Below are 25,368 nucleotides of genomic sequence, written 5' to 3' on the forward strand. Positions count from 1 at the left end.
CACGGAGGAACCCCCAGCCCTCCCCCGGGGGCAGCCCCTCTGACAGCTCCTGCCTTCTCCTCCCAGCACCCCCAAACCTCCGCTCTTCACCTCCACTGAACCCAGCACAGCCCCAGGCACGTCCACGCACGCCCCGGGAAGCAGCACAGGCACACACATGTGCACAGAGGGGTGCACACGCACAGGCACACACGTGTGCACACAGGGGTGCACACGCACAGGCACACACGTGTGCACAGAGGGGTGCACACGCACAGGCACACACGTGTGCACACAGGGGTGCACACACACAGGCACACATGTGTGCACACAGGGGTGCACACACACAGGCACACACGTGTGCACACATGGGCACGCACAGACACACACGGGCACACGCATGTGAGCCTGGGAACACGTGGGCACACATGCGGGCACATACATGGGCACATACATGGGCACACACATGGGCACACACGCTCCCCTGGCGCGCACGGGACACGCCAGACCACCAAGGCAGCGAGAGGGAAGCGCTGCTCCGAAACACCCCAGCCACCCTCAACCACAGGTATTTCCAAAACAGGAACAGGGCGATCCCTGCCTGCCCTCGCTCTGCCACCGCAGGGCCCAGGGACACCCCAGGAAGCGGCAGAGGATCGGGCACAGAGGAGCCACACATCCGTGCCCTTTGTCCCCCTGGAAAACCTTCCTCCCACTGCCAGCAGGACTTTGCCCCTCTCTTTTCCAGGAAGAAGCGAAGAGCTTCCAGAGCTGCAAACCACGTCAGAGGGTGTCGGGAATCGGGTCTCCGGACAAGGATGGGGACACTGGACCTTGCTGCCCGTGACATCCTGGGCTCTCCCAGAGCCCCACTGCACCCAGCTGGGGCAGTGGGAGACCTGCATCAGGGAAACCAGAGCCCAGCCAGGACTGCCGGGGGCCAAGGCACCAGCTCAGGTGCCACCTCCTGCCTCCCAGGCAGCCCAGCCACACGCCTGCAGAGCAGGGGCCTTCCAGAGCCCTCTCCACATCCTGCCACCCACGGACTCGCACAGTTCCCAGCACCTCTCGCTCTGCCTGGGGCCCTGTGAGGTGGAACAGCACCGTGCCCCCCAAGGGGAGCCCCTCGGGAGGGCAACGTGCACTGGGAGGAGGGGGTGCCCTGCTCCGGCTCCTGGGGTGGAGAAGAGGATGGAGGAACTTCCCTCCAGCTCATCATCCTTCCGCAGCCTCGTTTCCAAAGGCAACGCAGCTTATGCAATGAGCGATGCCTCCCTCCCGCCCCCACCAACTTCTGGAGCCGCCGGCTGCTCCTGCTCCTGCTCGGAGCCACCTCCGAGCGGGGACGATGCCCCCGAGAGCCGGGTCCCCGGGCGGGTGACCCCGGAGGGCTCTGCTCTTCGCCTCCTGCACCGCTGAGCCCACCGGGTGGGTCCCAGCGGGTCAATCAGCCCCCAGGTGCCAGCTGGGGGGGCTGCGGGGTGCCCCGAGCTGCCCCGCTCCTGTCACCTCCCTCCGAGGGCCACTGATGGAGGGCCTGGACCCCCAGCGGGGCGAGGAGGGGCCGGAGGGTGGAAACCGCAGGCTCCGGCCTCCCGCGGCCCCAGACACAAATCTGGGGCAGGGATCTGGCGTTTGCCCAAACCTCCTCCTCCTCCTCCATCCCTCCGACCCGGTGACGGGTCAGGCGCTGCCGCTGCCACTGCCACGACACCAAATCCCTTCTCCCACTCCGCTCCAAGGTGGGTGAAGAAAGGGGACACAAAAACCTTTCCCCGCTAAAAAAACCTCTCACTCATCCGTCACCCCGGCCTCTCATTTCACCAGGCCATTGCCATGCGTACAGACGGGATCTGTAAGAGGAAAACCGAGACATCCCCCCTCCCCATTTCCCTGCTTTTAAAGGGATAAACAGCCCCGCGGGTCCAGGCGCTGCGAGGAACTTCGCCACGGCCGCCGGTTCCCGGCTGGATCAGCTGCCAGCGCGGAGCGCGGGCGCTGCCAAGAGCGGCCCCTCGCACATTCCCAGCCCGGCCATGGAGCTGACGAGCTCAAGTATTTACTGAATAGATCAATAAGGGCCGGGAACGCGACGTGCGCGGCTTGGGAAAGAGCGGCTGGCAGGGAATTGCTGGACGCACGGAACGGGGGGAGCTGGATGCACGGATGGGGGGAGGCTGGACAGACAGACACAGGGACAGACGGACGGACAGCCCCGCCGCTGGGTAAACACATTCCCAGTGTCACCAGGCCGGCCACAGCCAAACTCCGCAGCCGGGCGTCGCGGCTCCGGGAGAAGCGGCCCCGGTTATGCAAGAGCGGGAGCGCGGGGTGAGGCCGGGCTGTCACGGGCACCCCGGCAGCGGGGAGACCCCGGCCCCGGGCATCCCCGGGGGACACCGGGACCCCCGGCCGCGGCTGCCGCAGCGGTGCCGAGCCGCAACTTTCCCGCTTGGCTGCAGGGAAAACTTTGGATTCCAGAGGAAAAAATGGGATGGAGGGCGGGTGGGAGCCGCGGGAACGGGCAGAGGGGAGAAAGCGGGGAGCGCGAGCGAGCGGCCCCCGCGCCGGCAGGGGGGCGGGAGGGGGGGCGCGCACCGAGCGCTGCGGAGGGCGCGGGGAGGACGCGCCTCCCCACCCGGCCCGGTGCCCCCCGTGTCGCCCCCGGCGCGGCGGGGCCGGGCTGCGCCCGCTCTGCTTTGTCACGGCGGCGGCGGCCGAGGGGGGGACGCGCGGCCGCCCCCCGCCCCCTCCCCGGCCCGGCAGAGCCCCCGACAGCGGCCGCGGCGCCCCCCCCCTCCCCGCCGCTGTCCCCCCGCGGGGGTCCGGCCCCGCCGCCCCCGCTCCCCCGACTCACCTTCGAGGGCGCGGGCGGCGGGCGCGGCCAGCAGGGCCAGGAGGCTCCCGGCGAGGGCCAGCAGCGGCCCCATGCCGGTGGCTCGGCGGCGGCGGCGGCTCCTCACGCCGTGCTGCCCGCGGGGCGGCGCGTCCCGGGCCCGCGCACCGACATCCGCGGGGGGCGGGCGGGGGCGGGCCGGCGGCCGGGCCGGGCCGGGCCGGGGGGCGGGCGGACCCTCCGGGCTGGGCGGCGGCGGCGGGGCCGGGGGGCGGCGAGAGGAGCCGGGGGTTGGGGTTGGGGGTGCTGCGCGCGCCGCCGCCGCGGCGGAGGGAGGGCGGCGATGGAGGGGGGGGGGGGCTGTGTGAGGGGGGGGCGATGGAGCGCGCGCCGCCGCCCGCCTGACGTCACCGGGCGCGAGCCGCCGCCGCCGCCGCCGCGCGCGGACGGGAAGGGGGGGGGGGGCGCGCGTGGCGTTTGGGGGGGGGGATAGAGAAGAACGCGCGCGCGCATGCGCGGGCGGTGCCGGGGCTGCGCCCCCCGGTGGGTGTGGGCGGGGCCGGGGGTCCCGGCCGGGGTCCGGTATCGGTGCCGGTATCGGTGCGGTGCGGGCAGGGCTCCGCTGTGGTGCGGGTACAGCGCTGCGGGTCCCGCGCCCGCGCTGGGGGCCGGGCACGGACGGGGCAGCGGGACCCTCGCTGTCCCCAAGGGCAGTGGGACCCTCGCTGTCCCCAAGGGTAACGGGACCCTCGCTGTCCCCCCAGGTCATCGGCCCCTTGCCGCTCGCCGGCAGGACCCTCGCTGTCTCCAAGGATAGTGGGACCCTCGCTGTGCCCCCGTCCACTCCCGCAGAGCTCACGGCCGGGGTGCCGGAGCAGCGACCCCCACCGTGGGGGGTCCCGTTCATCGGCAGGGCCGGGCATCGCTCCCCCAGTGCCAGCTTTGACTGAGAGCCGTGACGTCAGAGCGAGAGCCGTGACGTCACCCACCGGCCACGCCGCTGCCTGCAGGGGCCGGGGGCGGAGGGGGGGAGATGGGGAGCGGTGCCGGCACCGTCGTCAGGCACCGTGACCCCCCTCCGCGTGATGTCATAGGTTTTAAAATGACGTCACGCGTCCGACCCGCCCCACCCCGGGGAGGCAGCAGCGTGGGAGATGTTTCGAGCTGCCGCGGCACCAGATGTTCGGGAGAAGGTCCAGATGTTCCCGGGAAGCCGCCCCTGCAGCAGGGCCGGGGGAGCACAGGCACGGCATGTCCCGGGGAGTTGGAGGGCGTCCCGGGGGGCGGTTCTGCATCTCCCGCTCCCCCAGAGCCCCCAGACGTCGCACACGACCGGCGGAGCGGGGCGATTCTCGTTCCTCCCACGCGTGGACTCCGGCCAGTGTCCCGCAGCCCTCTCCCCCTCCGGTACCGCCCTAGACCGGAGGCTGGTGGGCCTGAGGGGGGCCGGAAAGCCTCTTCCCAGTCCTTAACCGCTCCAGCGGGGATCCGGCCTCCCGGGGTGTCCCGGTGCGAAGTGGGGGAGCCGCGCTCCCGGGCCTCCCGGGCGCGTTTGATGCTCTTAACGGCAGCGCGGAGAGTTCACCGGCGCCGCGACGGGAGGAGCGGGGGGGAACGCGGAGACCCCTCCCGCGGGGCTGCGGACCCCGGAGCTCCGGTGGCGGCCCTGCCTCTGCCCGGGCCCCGCATTCCCCGCACCGGCAGCCCCGGCCCCGCATCCCCCGGTGGCGCCCCGGTGGCACCGGCGGTGCGGCAGCGCCCCCTGGCGGCTCGGGTGTGGCCCTGCCCGGTGCGGTCCCTCCGAGCAATTGGCCCGTCCGGCCCCCGCGTGGGAACCCCCCGAGCAGCGAACCCCCCGCCCAAGCGACGAGCACCCCCCCTTTCCCAGCCACGGTTCCCGTTCTCGGTCCGGTACCGGCGAGGGGGAGCGGGCACAGCCCGGGACTGGCCGCGGGCTCGGACCCCAGAACGGGGACCGGGGCTCGAACCGGGGGGTACAGGTGCAGCCCGGGACCACCGGCCCGGCCCCGGGGCACCCGCCACGGCGCGGACACGGGACCGGGGCTGCCCCGGTGCGGGAGCACCCGCGGGGACGGGCGGGGAGCTTGGGGGGACAACGGGGGGAACCGGGTTAGTGCAGGGGCGGGGGCGGCTGTCAGAGATGGGGCGGGGGGCACACGAGTGAGCGGGGACCGAATGGGACAGCGCGTGGGGCGGGTGTGGGGTCACCGGTGGAGGGACATGGGGTGAGAGCGGGGCCGCGAGTGGAGACACGAGTGGGCGGATATGGGGCAAGAGCGTAGTCACGAGTGGGGGGGGCGGATACGGGGCGGGCGTGAGGCCACAGCCCCTCGGTGGGGAGGTCCGGGGGTCTCAGGTCCTGCCGAGCCTAGTCCGGGTCCCGGCCCCGGTGCCCTCCCGCCCCTCCCGCAGGTCTCCTCCCCCTTCCTGTGCTCGGCGCTTCCCGGGGCCGCCGCGGGGACCGGCCGCGCCCGCCGCCGCCATGGAGTGAGCGAGAGGCCGCGGGGACCGGCCGGACCGGCCGCCCCCCGCCCGCGGCGGCTCCCGCCAGGTAACGGAGGCCGGGACCGGGGGCTCTGCCGCCGTCTGGCACCTCCCGCCCCGCCCCGCGACTCGGGCAGGGGCGCCGGGTTGGCGGGCGGGGGAAACGGGGGTCTCCGGGGTGGGGGGGCTGCTCGGGGGCGGGCGGGGGTCCGGGCAGCGTGTCGGGCTGAGCGGGGGTCTCTGGGGTGGGGAGCGGAGCGAACCGTCAGCCTCTCGCGGGGGTGTTTTGGGTGGGACGGGGAAGGGGCTCTGGAACCGGCACCGTCGAGGTTGGATCGGCCGCGCGGGTGGAAACGCAGCTCGCCCCGGTCAAAAGTCCAGAGCACTCGCTGCCGGGGGGGTGCAGGGGCCCGCACCCCTGTCCTGGCACCGCCGGGGGCTGCGGTGGGGAGCGCCAGACCCCCCCCGTCCCGCCGGTGGGACCCCGACAGCGAGTGTCTGGGCCGAGAGCGGGTCCGGCCCGGATTCCCCGCGCCGTGAGTCACCCTGGGCTGGGCCAGAGGGAGAAGGCCCCCGCTCCTCTTCCTCTGCACCGCGAGAGCTTTCACTGCCTGAGCGCGGTCAGCTGTGGGAAGCCCCTGGCACCACGTGGGCTCTGCGGTGTCTTCCCCGTGGCACTGTCACCGATGTCCCACAAGGTCCCGTGTCCTGGCCTCGGCCACAGAGTGCTGGCAGCGAGGGCAGAGCCAGAGCAGAGCCCGGGTGTCCCGAGCATCTGGAAAACCCCCATGTCCGGGCTCCTCCTACCCGACCTTCCCACCTGGGAGACCCCCGGGCCCCCCCAGGGAAGTGAAGCCCCTCGTGTGGAGGAGGAAGTGAAAGTGGCTGCGCCGAGGGGCTTGGGGAGGGGGAGCGGGCGGGGGAGCCTCCCCTCTGGGGGTGCCTCCTGGGGGGTACAAGCCCGGTGGAGACCGGGAGGCTCGAGGTGCACCCACAGTGGATGCACCTGCGGTTGGTGCAGGTGTGGGGCTGGAAGCTGCCACGGAGGCTGCTTTGCTGGGGTGACCTGGAGGAGGGTCCCCGCGGGAGGTTCCCCCCAGGAGGGAACCAGGAAAGGCTGTGCTGTAGAAGAAGAGGAAAATATGGAAATTAGGATAGGAAGGCTGAGCTGAAGGAGCTGCTGTGACTGATGCTGGGAGGGGACAGGCATGTCCCCCCCTCCCCAGCTCCTCCTGGGCTGGGGGAGGAGGGAGCAGCGTGGCTTCTCCTGCAGACTCTCAGCAGATCCAGGCATGCCTGGATTACACTCCAGGTTGGCGCTTCCAGCCAGCAGCTGCCTCCCAGGGCTGAGCAGAAATACAGGTTTAATGGGGGAGGAGGAGGAGGATGGCGATTACACCTCGAGAGTGGCAAAAAGGAGAGGCTGGTTCCTGCCAGGATCCCACTGGGGCAGCGGGGAGAGCCCAGCAGCATTCCCGGCATCGGTGGCCGTGTTTCCCACAGGGCACTGACCACTCCGGAGTGACCTCGTCCCTTGGGCCGTGCGTGCCTGCGGTGAATCACCGGGGTCTGTTTGCTCGGGGCGGGCGTGGAGCCGAAAGCAAAAGCGTTTCTGGAAGGCGCCAGGCTCCGGCTGCCATGGTGGCTCCCTGGAGCGGCGTGGGGGGGTCCGGGAGGGCTCATCCCACGGGAGGTGCAGCACCCCTGGGGCCACCACGCCGCCGCCATCCCGGGGAGCTCCTGCCGCCCCACGGCCCCGCTCGGTGCCAAGGCCGCGGGCGGTTGTTTGCGCCGGCTGCGACGTTGCCCAGTGACGCCTTGGCTTGGCTTCCTTCCCCTCGCAGGGTTTCTCGGAGTCTCTCAGCTCCACCTCCGCCCCGGCTCTCGCCGCGCGGCCCAGGCCCGTGGGGGCACCTGACGTGACGCGATTCCCTGTTTGCGTTCGGGGCTGAGGAGCGTCCCTGGGCGGCCGGGCTGGCCGGGGTCCCACCGGCCCCTCGGCAGGGCCGTGAGACGCCAGCGCTGCGGGATCCGCCGCCCGATCGGGCCCCGGCCGCTGCCTGCGGAACCGGCAGCGAGGTGCGTCTGCGGGGGGACCCCCCTCGCCAGCCGGGGCCGCAGGGGGGGCTGGAGGGTGTGAGCGTGGCGGGAGGAAGGGTGGGAGCTGCCAGGAAGAGGGATGGGGTGGGCAGGATGTCGGCACCACTGAGGGGCCGGGGTGGGACTGTCGGGGTTCCAGCACAGGGTATGGTGGGACTGTGACACCCTCCCCCCAGCCCAGACCTTCCATGTGGAGTTTCCTATCTAGTGCCTCATTCCAGCCCTTCTCTTGTTTTCCATGAGCTGTGGAGACCACCGAGGCAGCTGGGGAAGGGGCCTTCCTCAGGGGGGAGAGCTGAGGAGGTTTTGGGGGGCAACCAGGGTGTCTTATCCTGGGTGAGACCACCCTGGCAGAGCAGCCTCACCACGCTCAGGGGGAGTTCACGCTCCTCCCGCTCCCAGAGGGTTTCACATTCTTCTGGCTCTCCCAACTCTCCTGTGTCAAGTCCAGCAGCACTTCTCCCGTCCATCCTTGTGTCCTTGTGTGACACCCACCTCGTGGGATTCCACAGAGATGTGGGAAACTGAGGCACAAGTGGCCTTCCTGCCTGCTCAGGATTGCCCGAGGCTGATCCTGGATTAGTCTTCCCACTCCTCCTCCTCCTCCTCCCCCCCATCAGCCTGACCTGCTGGAGCAGCAGGTTCAGATGCAGAGGGACAGGCAGCAGCTCTCACCCCCCTCCCTGAGGGGCTGTCGGCCCTCGACCCCCCCCGAGCTGGGCTGGGGGCTGCCCGAGCTCCCATCCCCTCTCCTGTTTGCCCACAGGTGACCGTTCCCAAGATGTCCCTCTGGAACATCGTGTCCCACATGCCGCAGGAGGAGCTCAGCAGCCTCTCCCCAGAGTTCCCCCGGAGCCTGCGCTGCCTCCTGGCCGACTGGCTGGAGAACCAGCCCTGGTGAGTCCCCGGTGCCCCTCCCTGCCCGGAGCAGTGTGGGGCTGGGGGTCACACAGGGGAGGGTGGTGGATCCGTGCCTGTTCTCCCAACCTTTTCCCCCCTCCAGGGAGTTCATCAATGGCTCGGACGCCTTCTGCACCGGCGTGGCCAGCAGGTTGTTCTCGGCCATGCTGGAGAAGCTCCGCGGCGCTGCCGGGGCTGAGGGGCAGCAGTGCCAGGTCCTCCAGCAAGTCAACGGCCTGGAGGTGTGTGGGGACCCTCGGGATGGTCCCCCTGTGACACCCATTTCCAGGCTCGTGGGCAACGAGCTCGTGTGGACTCAGCGAGTGGCTTTTTGGGGTGTTCCAGATGACAGACGGGGGTTATTTGTGTCCCAGGGCTGACCTCAGCTCTGCAGACCAGTGGCCCCCAGGGAGCTGCCACGTCCCCCCCCCAAAACAGACCCTGACCCTGTGGGGAACCTCCTGAGCCCCTCAGCCCCCCCCATGGCCCCAACTGTCAACACCGGGGGCCACCTCACCAGATTCTTCCCCATTTTCTGCTCAAGCATCTGATTTCCCCTTCCTCTGTGCTGTGTGGGGCTGCATTTCCTCCCGTCATGGGCACTGGGTTTCACTTTTGGGGCTGTTTCTCTTATTGGGGCTGTTTCTCTTGTTGAGGCTGTTGAAATTGCTCTGTTCCTCTCCCACCCTCTGATTTGTCCCCCCTCTCTGGCCAGCAGAGCTTGGAACACCAGGGCTGAGCAGGACTCACTCCCAGAGCCCTGTTCAGGTTGAAAACTCTGCTCTTTGGGTAACAGACGTTTTTAATATCCAACATTTGGGAAGGGATCAGCTTTAGTCACAACCTCTGGGGAAGAGGGTGACTTTCCAAAACAAGGCTCTTGCTTTTTGCAATGGTTGCAGCAAACAAGCAGATGTTTCAGCTCCTGCTGAAGCAGAGCTGCTCTCCCATGTTCGTGTTCCCTCCTCTGGCCATCCCTCACCCCAGAACACCAAACCCTGGTTCCTCTGTGCCCGGTCAGGCTGTTCCCCTCTGTTGGTGCTGCCGTGGGTGGTGGGAGCCGGGTGCTCCCCAGGATGGGTAACCACAGGGCCAGGGGTGCAGGGAGGAGCCAAACCTGGGCCTTTTGCACCTTGAGTCCCACGTTTTCCCTGGAAGAGCCCTGGGGGCTGCCAGTGCTGCACTCAGACCCCCGTGGATGTGCAGCAGAGCTGCCTCCCACCAGGACAGGAACGCACCGAGCACACCACGGCTGCTCCCCGCTGGGCTCTGCTGCTGTTTTGGGAAGTAGCTAATTTGGGAAATGCGTGAAGGCCGGAGGAGCTGGCACAGGAGGGCACAGGAGCTGGAACCAGCGGGGGAATTCCTCCCTTTCCGCTGTTTTCGGTGGAAAGCATCGACCCACCCGGGCAGCTCTGCCCAGGGCAGCTCGGAGTCTCTCCCAGGTGTCAGGCTGGCGAGGCTCGAGGCCGTGCTCACAGAAATGGAGAATTCCCCTTGCTTTGTTGGTTTGGTTTGGGTTTTTTTTTTTTAATTTGAAATTGATTCTTTTGCCTTTTATACAAAAAAAAAATGGAGTTGGGGCGATGACCCCTGTGGTCCCTCCGGCTCCGGATATTCCGTGATCCTGTGCACGGTTTAAAGTGGTTTTAAAGCTGGAAATCGGCTCCGTGGTGGTCGTGGAACCCCCGAGTCGCCTTGCCCTGGTGTTGTGGGAAGGGGCTGGGGTGGGAGGGGGCAGGAAGGGGGGACACATGTCCTGCCCCCCCCGACACCCCCCATTTGGCTGCCCCCAGAACACCTATCGCCGGGACCCGCTGCGGTTGGTGGCCGTCCTGAGAGCCGTCCTGGAGGGCGAGAAGGCCGCCGTGCTCAAGCGGGTGGGTGGTCCCTGCCCCCCTCCCCGGGTGCCCCAGGGCTGACCACGGACCCCACTGACCCCGCCCTGCTCTGCCCCAGGACCACCACCTGCCCCTCAGCTTCCACCGGCGGCAGGAGGAGCTGAAGTTCGGCCTGGGGCTGCAGCGGCTGCAGCACCGTGTCCGGGAGATCCGGGAGATCCGGGAGGTCCGGGAGGTCCAGGCGCTCCGCGACGGCCCCGCGGGAGAGGGCACGGGGCGGGACGGGGCCGGCGCTGCCCCCCAGGAGCTGCCCACCCTCATCCTGGAGGCCGTGAAGGAGCTGGAGGCGGTCAAACAGCAGGTCCTGAAGAGGATCCAGATCTGGAAGAGGCAGCAGCAGCTGGCGGGGAACGGGGCCGTCTTCGAGGAGAACCTGGCGCCGCTGCAGAAGAGGTGCGGGGGCACAGGGCGGGGGTGGGGGACCCTGAGCAAGCCCCTGCTCCCTCCACCAGCCCCAGGGGCTCTGGGTGAGTGGTGGTCTGGCGCTGAGGGCCCCCCTTTGTGCAGGTGTGAGGACCTGGTCGAGGTTCACTTCCAGCTGCAGCAGCAGGCGATGGCGGCGAGCGCGGAGCTGGGGCCCGAGCTGCTGCCCCGGCTGCTGGAGCGCTTCAGCGAGGTGCTGTCCAGCCTGGTCAAGAGGTAACAGCCCGAGGGGCCGTGGGGGGCCGTGGGGAGCTGCAGGGGCTGGTGGCAGAGCTGGCGGGGCATCACACCACGGTGTCCCCTCGTCCCCCAGCTCCTTCCTGGTGGAGAAGCAGCCCCCGCAGGTGCTGAAGACCCAGACCAAGTTCCAGGCGAGCGTCCGGTTCCTGCTGGGCCCCCGGCTGATGAAGGCAGCGCCCAAGCCCCCCATGGTGAGGGCTGACATGGTGACGGAGAAGCAGGCGCGGGAGCTGTCGCTCAGCACCTACAGCAACACCCCCAGGTGAGCGGCTGGTGCGGGGCCGAGGGGGCTCCCCCACCACCACGGCCCCCCTGACCCCTCCTCTGCCCAGCGAGAGCACGGGGGAGATCATGCACAACGTGGTGGCCCTGGAGACCAACCCCACCAGTGGGACCTGCTGCGCCAACTTCAAGAACGTGGTGAGTGCCCCTGGCCAGGGGCCGGGCTGGGGGCTCCGCTGGGGGCTGCGCTGGGGGCTCCGGGGGGTTTCTGGGGGTGCCGAGGCTGGGATGCTCAGCTCCCACTCCCCAGCTGCTGAAGAAGATCAAGCGCTGCGAGCGGAAGGGCTCCGAGTCGGTGACGGAGGAGAAATGTGCCGTCCTGTTCAGCACCTCCGTGGCCCTGACACCCAGCAACGCCTCCGTCCACCTCCAGGTACCGGCCCCTCTCCCAGGGGAGGGGGCTGCACGTGCTGATTCTTCCCCTGTGGGCCACCCGTGCCAGGCTGGGATGGTCCCAGGGCAGCCACCCTGCTTGGCTCAGGGGGCTGAGGGGGGCCATTCTCTGCCCCCAGGTCCTGTCTCTGCCCATTGTGGTCATTGTCCACGGGAACCAGGACAACAACGCCAAGGCCACCGTGCTGTGGGACAACGCCTTCTCCGAGATCGTGAGTGCCACGAGCCAGAGGGAGGGAGCTGGGACCCAGGGCTGGGTGGGCTTTGGAGGGGGGAGGAACGGCCTCAGACTGGAATGGGAGCCCTGGCACTGTGTGGGACAGGCAGGAGGGGTCCTGTCCTGATGCCCCCCTGCCCGGCCACAGGAGCGGGTGCCCTTCGTGGTGGCCGAGCGGGTGCCCTGGGAGAAGATGTGTGACACCCTGAACCTGAAGTTCATGGCAGAGGTGCAGACCACCAAAGGGCTCCTCAAGGAGCACTACTTCTTCCTGGCCCAGAAGATCTTCAACGACCACAGCGCCAGCCTCGAGGACTTCCAGAGCCGCAACGTCTCCTGGGCCCAGTTCAACAAGGTGACTGGAAGGGCTGGCCAGGGTGGGCAGGGGCCAGCATAGCCCTGGGGAGCCTCATGGCCTCTCTCTGCCCCAGGAGATCCTCCCTGGTCGGGGATTCACCTTCTGGCAGTGGTTTGATGGAGTCCTCGACCTCACCAAGAGATGCCTCAAAAGTTACTGGTCAGACAGGTGGGTGCCTCAGGACTGGGCCTGGGGGGTCCTGGTCCCAGCCTGCCACCCTGGGAGGGTCCTGGTGCCACTTTCCCATCTGTGCACCCCCTCTAGGCTCATCATTGGCTTCATCAGCAAGCAGTATGTCTGCAAACTGCTGAGCACGGAGCCGGACGGGACCTTCCTGCTCCGCTTCAGCGACTCCGAGATCGGGGGCGTCACCATCGCCTACGTCACCCGGGGCAAGGACGGTGAGACGGGGGTCAGGTGCTGGGAAGGGGGGGGTCCTGGGGGTGTGGGGTGTGATGCTGGAGCCCTGTGCTGTGTCTCCCCTCACTCAGGCTCCAGCCAAGTGGAGAACATCCAGCCCTTCTCTGCCAAGGACCTCTCCATCCGCTCCCTCGGCGACCGCATCCGGGACCTGGGGCAGCTCCGCAACCTGTACCCCAACACCCCCAAGGACCAGGCGTTCGGGAGCCACTACAACAGTGAGAGGGGGCAGCTGGGATGGGCCCTGGGCTGCCCCTTTGCACCTCAGCGATGCTGCTGGGGGGGTCTGGGGTCTCACCCGGGCCATCCCGGGGCTCGTGGGGGGGCCGGTGCTGGCAGAGAGGGTTGGCAGGGCACGGCCAGGGCGGGGGCTCACAGGTGCTTCTCCTGCCCGAGCAGAAGAGCAGACGGGCAAGGACGGCCGGGGCTACGTCTCCACTGCCATCAAGATGACGGTGGAAAGCGAAAGGTGGGTGGGAGGCCGTAGCTGTGCCAGGGGTGTGTGCACGTGGGCCGGGGTTTGCACAGACCCCCGGCCAGCCCGAGCCTCCCCCTGGGCAAGGCCATCCCTGAAAGGGCAAACCAGGGCTGTGCTGGTGAGTGAGGAGCCCCCGTGGGCACCCCGAGCTGTGCTGGGGCACGTCTGTGTGCCCACCACCCCCTGAGCTCACCCCCTGGCACAGGCGCCCCGTTGGAGCCTGGAGCTGGCAGTGCTGATGGGGACAATGTGCTCTTGCAGGGACCAGGAGCCCCCGAGCTCCATGGGGGCCCCCCCGGCCCCGATGTTCCCCGTGCCTGTGCCACAGCCTGAGAGCCTGCAGCCACTGCCAGGCTCCCTCTGGTGAGTGCCAGCGCTGGGCAGGGCCAGTCCTGCTGGGGTGGGGGGTGGGGGCTGTGGCAGAGCCCCCTCCTCAATCTGAACCCCTCGGTGTCTGCACTGCAGCCCCCCCACTACCTTCTGCCCCCAGCCCGTCCCCCCGGGCTACCCTGAGAGCAACATGAACGTGATGGTCCCTGACAGCCTCACCCCCTTCCCCAGGTAGGAGCGGGGCTGGGTTAGGGTGGGGGGACCATGGTGAGTCCCCACGACCCCCAGGCAGGGTCAGGGGGTGTTTCCCCCACTCTGAGTGTCCCTCCTCTCCACAGGACACCTCCAATTCTCCCACCCTCCCTGAGTATGGACCCTGCACTGCCCCTCTGCCAGGACCCCGCCTTCGGGAACCCTGGGTAAGACCTGGCACGTGGCTGGAGGGGGCACCTTGCCCTGCACCCCCTTCTCCCTCCCACCTGGGCACACAGACCTGGAGGGACCATCCCCAGCTGACCAGTGCTCCCAGTGCTCTGCGCTACTGGTGCTTCCTGGAGGAGACCCACGCCAGCCCCCCCCGACCAAGCACTGCCCCCCCCTGCCGTGGGGCTGGTGAGTACCCCGAGGTGCCCCACGGTCTACAGCAGCCCCCCCATTCTTTGTCCCCCCAGACCTTTCCTGCCCAACCAGTACCTGCCTGGGGAGGCCTCGCAGCTGCTGCCCGGGGGTCCCCCTTCGGAGCTGCAGGACGAGGAGATGCCGGAGCTGCCCCCGGAGCTGCCCCCGTTCCCGGGCGTGGTGGACGTGCCGCTGCAGAGCCCCCCGCGCTGGTAAGCACGGAGGGGGGGATCAGCGGGGGGAGTCCCCCCACTCCCCCCGGCTCACCCCGCTCCCTCTGTCCCCAGGATGTCTCCCGGCATGGAGCCGCCGTCCAGCTCCGACTTGGAGCAGCTCCTGCACAACGTGACCCTGTTCCCCCCCTTCGCGCCCCCTCCCCAGCACAGCGAGTACCCCGAGTCCAGCTGGGGGCTGGGGGAGGCGCGGTGGGATGACGGCGCCCGGCCGGGGCACGCCTGAGTGGGGAGGGGCATCGCGCTGGGACCCCCCCGCCCTCGCCCAGCCTTGTCCGGGTTCGTGGGTTTCCATACGACTCGTGCTGAGGTGGAAACTCCAGCTGGGGAGGGGGGGGCCTTTGGGGAGGGGGGATTCGGGTAACCCCGTCCTCCCCCCCCTCCCCGTGCATTGCTGCCCACCCCCGCCGGGGGTCCGCGGGTGAGGGGGTGCAGGCACGGGGGGCCCCCCGTCCTGCGTGGGGGGCACCGGCAGCCGCACGCGGTGCCCCCGGCCCACGCCGCCGGGATGAGTCACCGCGGGGGCGGGAGGCGGCAGCGGGAACGGCGCCGGGGCGGAGGTGCCAGCCCGGTGCCCGGCGGGGGGGACACCGGGACCCCCGCGGAGGGGGACGCGGCCCCCCCTTGCACCCCCGCGGTCAGCGCTTGCTTTGGGGTTTTGAGCCGTCCACCACCCCCCGGGCTGGAGCTGGCGGGGGGGGCGGGCAGGAAGGTAAGCCATAAAATAAAGTTTTATTCCAAAATAACAAAATAAATAATCTACTGTACACGGTACAAAGGAAGAGTCGCTAATGCTCTAAAAAGACACCACACAGTCCTAAGGGGAGGGAGGGACCCCGGGGCTGGGCACGGCTTATGGGAATGGGGAGGGGCGGGTCAGGAGCGACCCCGAGGGGCTGATGGGGGTGGGTGGGGGGTGGGCAGCACCTCCCCAGTGCCCGTCAAACGCCGCCTGCGTCGTGCTGGGAGGGGGTGACACCCCCCGGCACGTGTGACACCCCGCGGCACAGGGACCATGCATGGAGCACACGCAGGTATCGGGGGGCGGGGGGCGCGTGCGGGTATTTACAGCCGGTGCGGGGCTGGGGGGGGGTCGCAGGGGGGGTGCACGGTGCGCTGGCACGTGCTGCGGGGAGGGGGCCGGCGGCTGGTGCGTGGGCGCTGCGGGGGGGTGCGCGGGGGGCCCGTGTGCCCGGCGTGGGCGGCAGCGCTGACGCGGGAGCGCGCGGTGCGGTGCGTGTGCCGGGGGGGGGACGCGTCTGTCCCCGCGCGGTGACGGGGCCGGGGGGGGGTGGGAGGACGGTCAGCACGAGGGGGGGGCTGTACAGGGGGCTCCAGTCCATCGAGGGCCCGGGGGGGTGGCGGGGGCCCGGAGCCGGGCGGGATGAGGGTATTGCTGCTGCGGGGAGGCGCATCCCGCCGCGGCTGAGGTAACCAGAGCGTGGGTGTGGGAGGGGAGGGGGCCCGGGGGGGCTGCGGCTGAGCCCCCCCTACCCCAGGCTCCCCGCGCCCGGAGCACCGCCAGCACCCGTCCCCCAGCACGTTATTGCTTCGTTAATGGTGGCGGGGGGGCTACGGGGGCCTCACTGCCGGCTGGTCTCCTGCTCCACCTTGATGGTGCCCCGAGGGGGCTCGGGGGGGGCCGGAGGACCCCGTTCCGCCAGCCCGTCCTCGAACTCTGCGGGGAGAAGGGGGAGATGGCGTCAGGGCACGATTCCACGGGAGGAGACGGCAGTGCTGCTCGACCCCCCAGGGCAAAGCCCCTCACCTGGTGCCGGGGGCTTCCCCGGCAGGCAGGGGCTGAGCCGCCCCACGCGCTCGTGCGAGACCAGCCGGGCCAGGCGCAGCCCCTCGTCCATCAGCGTCTGCTGCAGGATGTGGCGGCTCCAGAGCCCGTGGGGGGCCAGGCCCAGGGGCACGTCGGGGGCCGTGCCGGGCGGGGGGGTCAGCCGGGGACAGGCCCCCGCCGCTGCCAAGAGAAGGGCGAGAGTCAGCACGAGGGGCTGGGGGTCCGTCCGGCCACCAGCGGCCCCCCTGGAAGGGCAGGGACCCCCAACTCACCCTGCAAGTGGCCATCGAGGCTCTCCCCGGAGAGGCTGCCCGTGTCCTCCTCCAGGCTGGCTCGGTACACGACCCCGGGGGGCTCCAGCCCCACGGGCAGCGCCAGCAGCTCGGGCCGGCTCTGCTCTCCCGCCTGCCGGGAGCGCTCCGGTGAGCAGGTGAGGGGGCCCCTGTGCCACCCGCCCCAGGGCACCCACGGCCCCAGCCCCGCGGCCACCACCCCTCTGCGGTGCCCCTCGCCCCCTGCCCAGCGCTGGGCACGCTGTGCCGCCCCACCCACGCTCCCAGGTGAGCACCCCCGCACAACCCCCTCCTCACACCCACCTCCTGCTTGAGCCGCTTCGCTGTGACGGCTCCGCTCTCCTCGGGGAGCGCCCTGGGGGGGAAGGGGCTGCGTCAGGAGGGGGGGTGGTCGTGGCAAGGCCCCCACAGGCACGGCCACCCGCCCTCCTGCCACACTGTGGGGGTGGCTGCCGGGCAGGGCGATGCCGCGGGTCGGGGCATTGGCACAGATGGAACCGGGGGTGGAAAGAGCGGGGAGCAGCTGGAGAGTGAAGGGGAAAGGCAGCCCTGGCACAGCGGGCACGGGGCTTTGGGGATGGGCACAAGGGATGGGGCATCCCCAGCAGCATCTCCCCCACGCCTGGCAACCCCTTGGTGCCCGGCATCCCCCCCCCACTCTTGGCATCCCTGTCATTCCCATCCTCCCCACCTCCCACGCTCCGAGGTCAGGCAGAAACCGCCCACGCTGGGAAAGGGGAACTGGGGGCCGCGGGGCCCTGGCCCTGTCCAGAAGCGCCGGGTTGTGGCACAGCCCCCGGGGTGCAGGGGGGTGGCAGCCAGGCCTGCGAGGAGGGGGTTGAGCAGGTCCGGGCTCACCTGGCGACCTTGAGCGAGGACAGGTAGGTGCTCTCCCGCGCGACCTGCCGCGAGAGCGAGAAGAGCTCGACGCGCTTCAGCAGCAGCGAGTTGTCCCGCAGGCAGAACTGGGCGGCCGCCTCGTTGATGATGAGCTGGGGGCAGAGAGAGACGAGGCGTGAGCGGGGACGGCAGCGCCCACGGGACAACGGCGCCCACGCGGGACCCCCGGCGAAGGCGGCACCTGCTCCGGGCTGGCAGATGCCACCTGGGCGAGAGCAGACCCCGGATCCCACCCACCCAACACCCCTAGAGCTGCCCCGGCCTCATCCCAACCCAGCCCGTCCTGGGACCTTCAAGCACGGCCCCTGCCACGTGCCCACCTCGTGCAGGGTGAGCTGCTTGCCCTCGCGGCGCCGGGCCTCGCCGCGGCCGTAGATCGCGCTGTGCCGGCGGATCTCCTCCTCCTTTTGCCGGTCGCCGTCCTCCAGCTGGAAGATGTGCCCCACGGCCTTGGCCAGCTTCTTGTTGACCTTCATCAGCGTCCGCAGCTCGGCGTCGCCGCCGCCCCGGGGGCAGCTCTGCAGCAGCCGCTCCACGCTCTCGGCCACCGTCCGCACCAGCTCCGGCTCCAGCTCCGCGCCCGCCGCCTGCTCCCCGCCGCTCCCGCCCGGGGAGAAGGGGGGACCCCCCGGCTCCTCATCCCCGCCGCCCTCCGACTCGGGGGTGCTCCTCCCTGGCCACTGCGGAGCCGCGGACGGCGACAGCTTCTCCCCCGGCTCCGTGGGGCTGCGGGCCGGGGGCGTCCCGGCGCTGCCGCCGCCCTTGCCCGCGGCCTCGCCGGGGCTGGCGTGGCCATTGCTGAGGGCCTTGCGCCCGCCGGCCTCGGAGAGCTTGAAGAGCGGGATGCTGCTGACGGGCACGGCCGAGACGGGCTGGCTGAAGAGCCCCGGGTTGGAGGCCCACTCACGCAGGGCCTTCTGGAGGCGGCGGACGTGGAGGGGCTTGGTGGCCATGCCCACCAGCGCCATGATCTCCAGGAACTCCTCCTCGCCCGCCTCGCAGAGCTGCTGCACGTCGTCCCCCCCTTGCTGGATGAAGGTCTCGTAGTAGCCCAGCAGGTTGGCACGTTGCAGCACCCGGTACAGCTGCAGCTCCCCCAGCGTGCGGGGCAGGGCCATGGCGAGCCTGCGCTGCACGGACAGACAGACGGACTCACCACGGGGAGGGATGGACACGCGGGAGAAACCCCCTCCCCACCCTTTGGCCTGGGGACACAGGGCAGAGTGGGAGCACTCTGGGGGTACGGGGTAGGGGGAGCACCCCGAGGGTTTGGGGTGGGGGAGCACTCTGGGGGCACGAGGTGACACGAGGTGTTCCAGGGTCCCTAAACCCCACAGGGCGCACAGTCCCACCCCTGTGCTCCGGGCTGGGACAATTCCCAGAGCCACAGCCCCCCAGGCACAGCACAGCCGTGAGTGGGGGCCCCCTCAGCCCACCCCGTACCCTGAGCTGTGCCCAGCCTGCTCTCTCCCGGCCGGCAGCCCCCGCCCCCCCTCAGGGTCCCCCTGTAGGGTCAGACACGCGTGCGGGGCTTCCCCAGCCCCCCGGCCCCGGGAGCGACGTGCCGGTGCCCCGGTCCCACCGTGGCCCCCTGTCCTGCCCTGCCCGGTGCCCCGCTCCCCCGGATCCCATCGGGACCGTCCTTCCCCGGTGTCCCGAACCCCCGTGGTCTCCTCCTCTCCTCTCGGATCCCACCGGGGTCCCCCTTCCCCGGGACCCCCTACCCTGCCCAGTGCCCCGGCCCCCCGCGGCCCGCCCGTCCCCCCCCAGGTCCCACCGGGGCCATCCTCCCCCAGTGCCCCCGCCCTGCTCGGTGCCCCCCGATGCCCCGGCCCCCCGCGGTTCTCCCCTCCCCTCCCGGTCCCACCGGGGCCATCCTTTTCCCAGGCTCCTCACCCTGCCCGATGCCCCCCCCGGTCCCCTCTGTGCCACCCTCCCCCCGGTGACCCCCGGGACCCTCCCGACCCCTCCCGCCGCCCCCCGTTCGCTCACCGCCGCCTGGAACCGCCCTCCGGCCGCTCCGCCCGCCCCGCCGGGCGCCCGGGGAGGGGCGGGGGGGGTCCGGGGCCGGTTCGCGCGGGGGTTCCGGGGGGTGCCGGGGCTCGGGGGGTCCCGCGGCCGGGCCGGGCGCGCTCCCTCCGCCGCGCCGCGCCGCTCTGCGCGCCGCCCACACGGGCGGGACCGTGAAATAGCAGCGGCCCCGGCTGCGCCGCGCGTGGGAGGCCCCGGGGGCGGATCCCGCGGCTGCCGCCCCCGCCGAGCGCGGGGGGGGCACCGGCGGGGGCGGCGGCACCGGGCTCCCCCCCCCTTCCATCCCCTCCGGCACCGGGAGCTGCGCCCCGCGCACGGCGGCACCGGGGGGGTCCCGCGGCCCCGGCAGGGACCGGGGAGGACACGCGTGGCGCGGGGTGGGGGGCGGCCGTGGGAGAGGCAGGACCCCCTTCTCCCGCCTGTGCGCGGTGCTGGCGGGGGCACCCTGAACCCTCGTGGTCACCGGGGGGTGCAGCCTCCTCCCATCCCTGGGGGTCTCCCGGGCAGCGCCCGCAGCAGCGCCGGTGCCGGCGACGAGCCGGGCGGGCGCGGGGATGCTGCGGGCACCGACCAGGGATGCTGCGGGTACCGGCCCGGGATGCTGCGGGCACCGACCAGGGATGCTGCGGGTACCGACCCCGCTGTCCCGGGAGCTCCCCCCAAAGGGTGCCGGAGCCCCTGCGAAGGGCTGGCACTGGGTGTCACCGGCACAGCCCGGCTGCCACCGATGGGCTCCGGGCTGAACACGGCCGGGGCAGCGGCGGGGGGAGCGCAGCGCTGCTCGGGTGGGCTGGGGGATGCTGGGCGATGCTGAAGCCCCCCGCCCGCTGCAGCGGGAGGGATGGGGGGGTCACGGCCCGCACCCCAGCCCCGGCCCTGCGTGGCTCGGCGCTATTTATACCGCGGCCGGCGCCTGGCGTGGGGCCAGAACCGCCCCCGCGCGATCTTGCCCGGGGTGGGGGGGCCGCGCCGGGGGCCGTGGGGGGGGCCGGGGCATATCCCCGGGGCTGGCGGCGGGGGGGCACCGGGAGGATCCACACGGGCACGGTGCCCATCGCGGGGGTCCTGCCCCAGCCCCCCCCGCTCTCCTCTCTCCCCACTGCCCCCCTCCAACCCCCCCCCGCCAGACCAGGCGTCCGGCGCGGCGGGGCCGTTCCCAGCCCCGGCGCTGCCCCCGGCTGACGCACATCCTCCGCCCACGGCCCCGCCGCTTCCCGGCTCCGCCGCCCACGGGCCCAGGAGGGGGAGCGGGGGGGGGCCGCCCGAGCCCGCTCCCCCCCCGCGCTGCCCGCCCACGGGCGGCCACCGCCCCGCGGGGAGGGACCCACGCGGAGGGCGGCACCCGCTCCCCGGTGCCGGCAGCGGAGCGAATCGGAGCCCCCCGCGCCGAGCCGCCCGTGGGATGCGGGACCCTCTCCCCGTGCCGGGCCCGCCCCCGCCCCGCGGTCCCCCGTCTGTTCGCCCCCCCCCGTCCCGCGGGGCCCCCCCAGCCCAGCCGGGCGGGGGGCGGGACCTCCGCGTCCCCCACGCGCGACCCATTCACACAAACGTGGCGATGCCGCGCTCCGATAGGCGGAGGCGGTTGTCAATCAGGGGGATTCGGGCGGGCCCTGCGGTCTGATAGGTCAAGGGGCGTGTCTGTCAGGGCCGTTACTAGGGCGGGCGTGGCTCTGGGTTAAATGGCGCTCCACGTTGGTCACCGTGGCAACCGGGGGCGGGAGCACGGCTGCTTCCTGCGCGCGCTACGCTAATAAGTTAAAAACCTGTCAATCAACGCGGCGGGCCGCGGGGGGGGGCGGGAGCAAGAGCACAAGTGCCTTTTAATAGGTCGATGCAGCTGTCACTCGGCGATAACGCGCCGCTCCCATTGGCTGCCGCTGCCCCTCCCATTGGCGGCGGAAGGGAAGGTGGCGGCGCGGCCGCGGCGGGAGGGATGAAACCGGCCCCGGCGCGGCGGCGGCTCCGGGGGTTCCTGGTGCTGCCGTTGCTCTTTCTGCCGTTCCTGCCCTTTGGAGCTGCAGGTGCGTGGGGCGGCGGCGTCACCGGGCGGGGAGCGGGGACCCCCGGGGATGTGCCGAACTGGGGGATCCGCGGGGAGGGAAAGGGCACCCGTGTGTTTGGTGGGCGAAGCAGGCGGGGACCGACCCCCTCCCCCTGTGCTTCCCAGGCGCCAGGGACCCGGTGATCCCGCTCCAGGAGGGCCGCGTGTCCCAGCACAAGGAATCCCAGCGGTTCTGCTACACCAACACCGGCGTGCCGCGATGGCACGACATCTGGACGAGGACGCAGGTGAGGGGGGGAGCAGGAGGAGGAGGGGGCAGGTCCTCCCTGCCCTGACCCTTCTGCCTACGCCGTCCTGTGCCCCTTTCCCCGGGCAGATCCGCGTCACCAGCAGCCGCATGATCCGGGTGACCCAGGTGGACAGCGAGGAGGAGCTGGAGAGGTTCAGCGTGTGGAACGTGGTGTTCTCCTTCCTGCGGGGGAAGCTGAACGACACCAGCATCGACGTGGACCTCTACAGCAACAAAACCTGCCTCAAGGTGGAGCTGCTGGAGCCCGGCACCACCTACTCCGTCCTCCTCTTCCGACGTACGTCCCCCCCGAGCAGGGGGAAGGGGGGCCTGGAGCTCCCCAGGGGACAGCCAGGACACGACCCAAGGACCAGCAAGGCTGTTCCTTCCTTGGGACGAGAGCAGGGTCTGGGGAAGGAAGGATGGCTTTGTCTATGGGGGGATTTGGGGCCCTTGGAGGTTCACCTGGGCATTGCCCCGTCCCTGGGCTTGTGACCCCGTGGGCAGTGGGAGCTCAGCCTGGGTGCCACTGTGCCAGGGTTCCTCTCCACTTGCATTCCTTCTCTTTCCAGGCTTTGACCCTAAGCTCTTCCTGGTTTTCTTTCTGGGCCTGCTGTTGTTTTTCTGTGGGGACATGCTGAGCAGGTGAGTCCCCCCAGTCTCTGGAGGCTGGGGAAGGTGGGTCAGAGCCTCCTGGGGGTGTGTCTGTGCACGGGTACCCCTCAGCCCCCCGCTGTGATCCCCTGTGTGATCCCTGCAGGAGCCAACTCTTCTACTACTCGGCCGGGATCAGTTTTGGCCTGTTGGCCTCGCTGCTCGTCCTCGTCTACGTGATGTCCAAGGTCATGCCCAAGGTGGGTGTCACCTGCTGGGGGCTGAGAGGCCTCATAGCCCTCCCCACACCTGTGCTGGGGTGCTGGGCTGCAGCTCTGGCTTGGCACAGAACAGCCCAGCACCCGGGGGAGGCAGCGGGGCTGCCCCTCCGCCTGCCTCCAACACCCCTCTCCTCTGCCAGAAAAGCCCTGTGTACTTCCTGCTGGTGGGAGGCTGGTCCTTCTCCCTCTACCTGCTGCAGCTGGTCTTCAAGAACCTGCAGGAGATCTGCAAGTCCTACTGGCAGTACCTGCTAGGTGGGTGGGAGCCCTGGCATCACCGACCACACATCTGGCACAGCTGGAACGTGCCGGCGAGCGAGGCTGGGGCTCCCTGTCCCTGGTGCTCCAGAGGGGTGGGCTCCAGTCAGGTTCACCCTCATCCTGGTGGAGCCCTGGGCTCCTGCCCCATCCCTGTGCTGCCCCACAGGTTACCTGCTGCTCGTGGGCTTCCTGAGCTTCGGCGTGTGCTACAGGTACGGCCCCCTGGAGAACGAGCGCAGCATCAACCTCCTCTCCTGGACCCTGCAGCTCCTGGGGCTCCTGCTGATGTACTCGGGCATCCAGATCCACCCCATCGCCCTGGCCCTGGTGCTGGTTGCTGTCTGCACCAAGAACCTGGACTACCCCTTGCAGTGGGCCTTCGCTGCCTACCGGTGAGGCCCCGGCTGGGTGGGGAGGAGCTGCTGGATGGAGCCTGTGTGCTGGGACTGGGGTGTTTCCACAGGGCTTTGGGGCTGGGCTGGGTAACTGGGGGGGTTGTGCCCTTTCTTCCCTGTGGTTGGTGCAGGAGAGGGCCCTTGGGAGTGAGGAGAGGAGGTCAGAGCGACGGGCTCCGCTCCTCCCACCACCAGCTCTGGCCCAGCTCCCCAGGGGCTGCTCCTGTCCTGGGATCCTGCCCTGGGGTTCCTGCTCCAGGGATTCTGCCCTGGGGGCTGGTCCTGTCCTGGGATCCTGCTCCAGGGATTCTGCCCTGGGATCCTGCCCTGGGGTTCCTGCTGCAGGGATTCTGCCCCAGGGGTCCTGCCCCAGGAGCTCATCCTGCTCCAGGGGTCCTGCTCTGGGGGTCCTGCCATGGGAGCTGGTCCCAGCCCCTCTGGGTGGGCAGTGAGTGGTGCTGCCCCCCTGGCAGGAGAGTGCAGAGCTCCAGGCTGGGCCCGAGCCCCCGTCGGCTGCTGACAGAGGAGGAGTATCGGCTCCAGGGCGAGGTGGAGACGCGCAGGGCCCTCGAGGAGCTGCGCAGCTTCTGCCAGAGCCCCGATTTCTCCGCCTGGACGGCCGTGTCCCGCATCCAGTCTCCCAAAAGGTACCATCCCTGACAGCCTGGCCCCACCCCGAGTCCCTCTGTGCTGTCACCCCTGTCCTTGGAGGCAGGGACGTGGAGCCACAGGGGTCTGTGGTGTGGGGGAGCCTGGGGGAAGGGATGGATAATGCCCCGTCCCGGCACCAAAACACTTCCCTGGGGCTCTGTGAGTGCCAGGGCCCCTCCAGGGGCACCACACACCCCCAACCCGCTGCCCCACGCTTCCCCCAGGTTTGCTGAGTTCGTGGGTGGGGCCTCTCACGTCACCCCCAGCGAGGTGTCTGTGCACGAGCGGGAGTTCGGCCTGGAGAGCCTCTTCATCAACGAGCAGCTCTTCGAGGAGGAGGAGGAGGAGGAGGAGATGGGCAACAGTGCTGGGAATCATGGGAGTTATTCCCTGTCCCACAACCACCTGGATGGCCACTGAGGTCAGCTGCCCTGGGGCTCTGCAGCTCAGGGAGGGAGAGGAGGGTGGTTGGGGTGGACCCTGTGGGGACAGACCCCCTCTGATGGGGGGGAAAACAGGGGCTGACACCCTTCTTCCCTACACCCGCCTGGGGTGTGAAAGCCCTTGTGAGGTGTTGGTGGGGGGAGGACACAGGGAGCCCCCCTGGGCTGGGGTCACCTGGTGCTGGATGAAGGGGGGCTGGAGCCACCCCAACTTTTGCAGTGGATGTTTGTGAGTTCCCAGGGCCTGAACCCAGGGCAGGGACCTCCTCCCCAGGCCTGGGTGCTGATCTGGCTCCACCCCTCAGCCGTGGGCAGCAGATGGGAGCCCCTTCCCCACCACTGGGCACCCGGGCTGTGCCCAGGGTGGGGACAGACCTTCCCCTCCCTCCTGTGCAGGCGCCTGCGAGGGCCATGAGAGGAACTTTGTCCCTGTCCCACGGGTACCTGCGTGCTCAGCACCTGCCTGGAGCCGGGGAGGGAGCTGCTACTCCTCCTCCTCCCTTACCAAAGATGTCAGAGGGCTCCAGCTGGTCAGGCCACACCTCTGCCTTGGCTTTGATCCATGTGTGGATACCAAAACCTCCTGTGCCTCCCTGGTGGAGCTGCAGGGCTCAGAGAAGGCAGCCTCGAGGTCCATGGGCTGCTCCCAGCCGTAGTGTTGGGGTGCAGGCCGTGCTCAGCCCCCTGTCCCCACCCCAGAGCTGAGGATGAGTGTGGATGTGCTTCCTCCCTGCCTCGCTGCCCTTCACCTGCTGTTACTCCTCTTCCAGTAGGCAGGGGCTGGGGGTGACCCTGCCAGTGTTTCCTGCTCCCAGTGCTGTCTGGGGGGCTCTGCCAACGCACAGAGCTGGAGAGGATGCCATAATCTATGCCATAATCTATGCAACTTGCTAAGCAATAGCACTGCCCCCCCTCTCAGCTGCCCTGGGGACCCCCAGCCCGGCCCTGGGCACCCCCAGCCCAGCCCCTACCTCACCCCCACTGCTGCAGGAGCTTCTGCTGCGTGTTTGTCCCTGGCCCAGGTTTGCTCCCTGGCCCTCCCTGTGCTTTCCTCCCTGTTCAGGTGTGAGCAGCCGCTGTTACAGCCTCCCCCCCCCTCAGCGTGATGAATGACTGATTATATTTTTAATAAAAATGTATTTTTTAGGTCACGAGCCTCATTCATCCGTCCTGGGGCTGTTCTGCTGGGGATGCTGCTGGGGGACACAGAACAGCCCCTGGGTGAC

General features: G+C 70.1%; 4 protein-coding genes across 10 annotated transcripts in view; 2 read left to right on the forward strand and 2 right to left on the reverse strand.

Annotated features, from left to right (window-relative positions):
* The window catches only part of LRP1 (LDL receptor related protein 1), a 75,547-nt gene extending 72,432 nt beyond the window's left edge, over positions 1-3,115 (reverse strand). For all 3 annotated transcript variants that reach the window (XM_064638924.1, XM_064638923.1, XM_064638922.1), the window contains exon 1: positions 2,837-3,115. In XM_064638924.1, coding sequence (XP_064494994.1) covers positions 2,837-2,909 — 73 coding nt within the window. In that variant the 5' untranslated portion in view covers positions 2,910-3,115. The remainder of the gene's footprint in view (positions 1-2,836) is intronic.
* Positions 2,182-14,991, forward strand: STAT6 (signal transducer and activator of transcription 6). Of its 4 annotated transcripts, XM_064638960.1 has the most exons (21): positions 5,158-5,387; positions 7,165-7,399; positions 8,187-8,317; positions 8,424-8,562; positions 10,117-10,200; positions 10,280-10,614; positions 10,729-10,860; positions 10,958-11,146; positions 11,217-11,304; positions 11,417-11,539; positions 11,679-11,771; positions 11,925-12,131; positions 12,208-12,302; positions 12,399-12,535; positions 12,626-12,772; positions 12,954-13,023; positions 13,294-13,395; positions 13,498-13,593; positions 13,701-13,781; positions 14,034-14,192; positions 14,268-14,991. In XM_064638960.1, exons 3-21 carry the CDS (start codon positions 8,202-8,204, stop codon positions 14,437-14,439), a joined length of 2,565 nt encoding a protein of 854 aa, XP_064495030.1. In that variant the 5' UTR covers positions 5,158-5,387; positions 7,165-7,399; positions 8,187-8,201; the 3' UTR covers positions 14,440-14,991. The 4 variants fall into 4 exon arrangements, with proteins under 4 accessions (XP_064495032.1, XP_064495029.1, XP_064495030.1 ...); XM_064638962.1 differs by lacking the exons at positions 5,158-5,387; positions 7,165-7,399 and adding an exon at positions 2,182-2,204; XM_064638959.1 differs by lacking the exons at positions 5,158-5,387; positions 7,165-7,399 and adding an exon at positions 2,219-2,310.
* Positions 14,927-19,325, reverse strand: NAB2 (NGFI-A binding protein 2). Of its 2 annotated transcripts, XM_064638985.1 has the most exons (7): positions 19,188-19,325; positions 17,516-18,320; positions 17,154-17,287; positions 16,599-16,650; positions 16,275-16,407; positions 15,982-16,182; positions 14,927-15,891 (listed from the first exon to the last, which is right to left on the reverse strand). In XM_064638985.1, exons 2-7 carry the CDS (start codon positions 18,311-18,313, stop codon positions 15,797-15,799), a joined length of 1,413 nt encoding a protein of 470 aa, XP_064495055.1. In that variant the 5' UTR covers positions 18,314-18,320; positions 19,188-19,325; the 3' UTR covers positions 14,927-15,796. The 2 variants fall into 2 exon arrangements, with proteins under 2 accessions (XP_064495055.1, XP_064495056.1); XM_064638986.1 differs by lacking the exon at positions 19,188-19,325 and having other exon boundaries at positions 17,516-18,449.
* Positions 19,326-20,937: 1,612 nt separating this feature from the next.
* NEMP1 (nuclear envelope integral membrane protein 1) lies at positions 20,938-25,288 on the forward strand. Its single transcript, XM_064638987.1, has 10 exons — positions 20,938-21,247; positions 21,394-21,515; positions 21,605-21,815; positions 22,090-22,162; positions 22,278-22,371; positions 22,533-22,647; positions 22,820-23,045; positions 23,522-23,695; positions 23,924-24,120; positions 24,539-25,288. The coding sequence occupies exons 1-9, from the start codon at positions 21,058-21,060 to the stop codon at positions 24,117-24,119; spliced, it is 1,401 nt and encodes a 466-aa protein (XP_064495057.1). The 5' UTR covers positions 20,938-21,057; the 3' UTR covers position 24,120; positions 24,539-25,288.
* Positions 25,289-25,368: the final 80 nt, after the last annotated feature.

Source organism: Pseudopipra pipra, chromosome 30 (genome assembly GCF_036250125.1).
Source record: "Pseudopipra pipra isolate bDixPip1 chromosome 30, bDixPip1.hap1, whole genome shotgun sequence".
Lineage (NCBI taxonomy): Eukaryota > Metazoa > Chordata > Aves > Passeriformes > Pipridae > Pseudopipra > Pseudopipra pipra.

What these genes read in the sequence shown, in the direction of transcription:
- NAB2 (XM_064638985.1), bottom strand. Translation starts at nt 18,313, where the DNA reads ATGGCCCTGCCCCGCACGCTGGGGGAGCTGCAGCTGTACCGGGTGCTG. An exon ending in AGCAGCTCACCCTGCACGAG is followed by an intron (nt 17,288 to 17,515) that starts GTGGGCACGTGG and finishes CTCTGCCCCCAG; the next exon opens with CTCATCATCAACGAGGCGGC. An exon ending in CGAAGCGGCTCAAGCAGGAG is followed by an intron (nt 16,408 to 16,598) that starts GTGGGTGTGAGG and finishes CGCTCCCGGCAG; the next exon opens with GCGGGAGAGCAGAGCCGGCC.
- STAT6 (XM_064638959.1), top strand. Translation starts at nt 2,290, where the DNA reads ATGCAAGAGCGGGAGCGCGGG. An exon ending in ACAACGCCTTCTCCGAGATC is followed by an intron (nt 11,772 to 11,924) that starts GTGAGTGCCACG and finishes GCCCGGCCACAG; the next exon opens with GAGCGGGTGCCCTTCGTGGT. An exon ending in GTTCGGGAGCCACTACAACA is followed by an intron (nt 12,773 to 12,953) that starts GTGAGAGGGGGC and finishes CTGCCCGAGCAG; the next exon opens with AAGAGCAGACGGGCAAGGAC.
- NEMP1 (XM_064638987.1), top strand. Translation starts at nt 21,058, where the DNA reads ATGCAGCTGTCACTCGGCGATAACGCGCCGCTCCCATTGGCTGCCGCT. An exon ending in ACATCTGGACGAGGACGCAG is followed by an intron (nt 21,516 to 21,604) that starts GTGAGGGGGGGA and finishes TTCCCCGGGCAG; the next exon opens with ATCCGCGTCACCAGCAGCCG. An exon ending in CGCATCCAGTCTCCCAAAAG is followed by an intron (nt 23,696 to 23,923) that starts GTACCATCCCTG and finishes CGCTTCCCCCAG; the next exon opens with GTTTGCTGAGTTCGTGGGTG.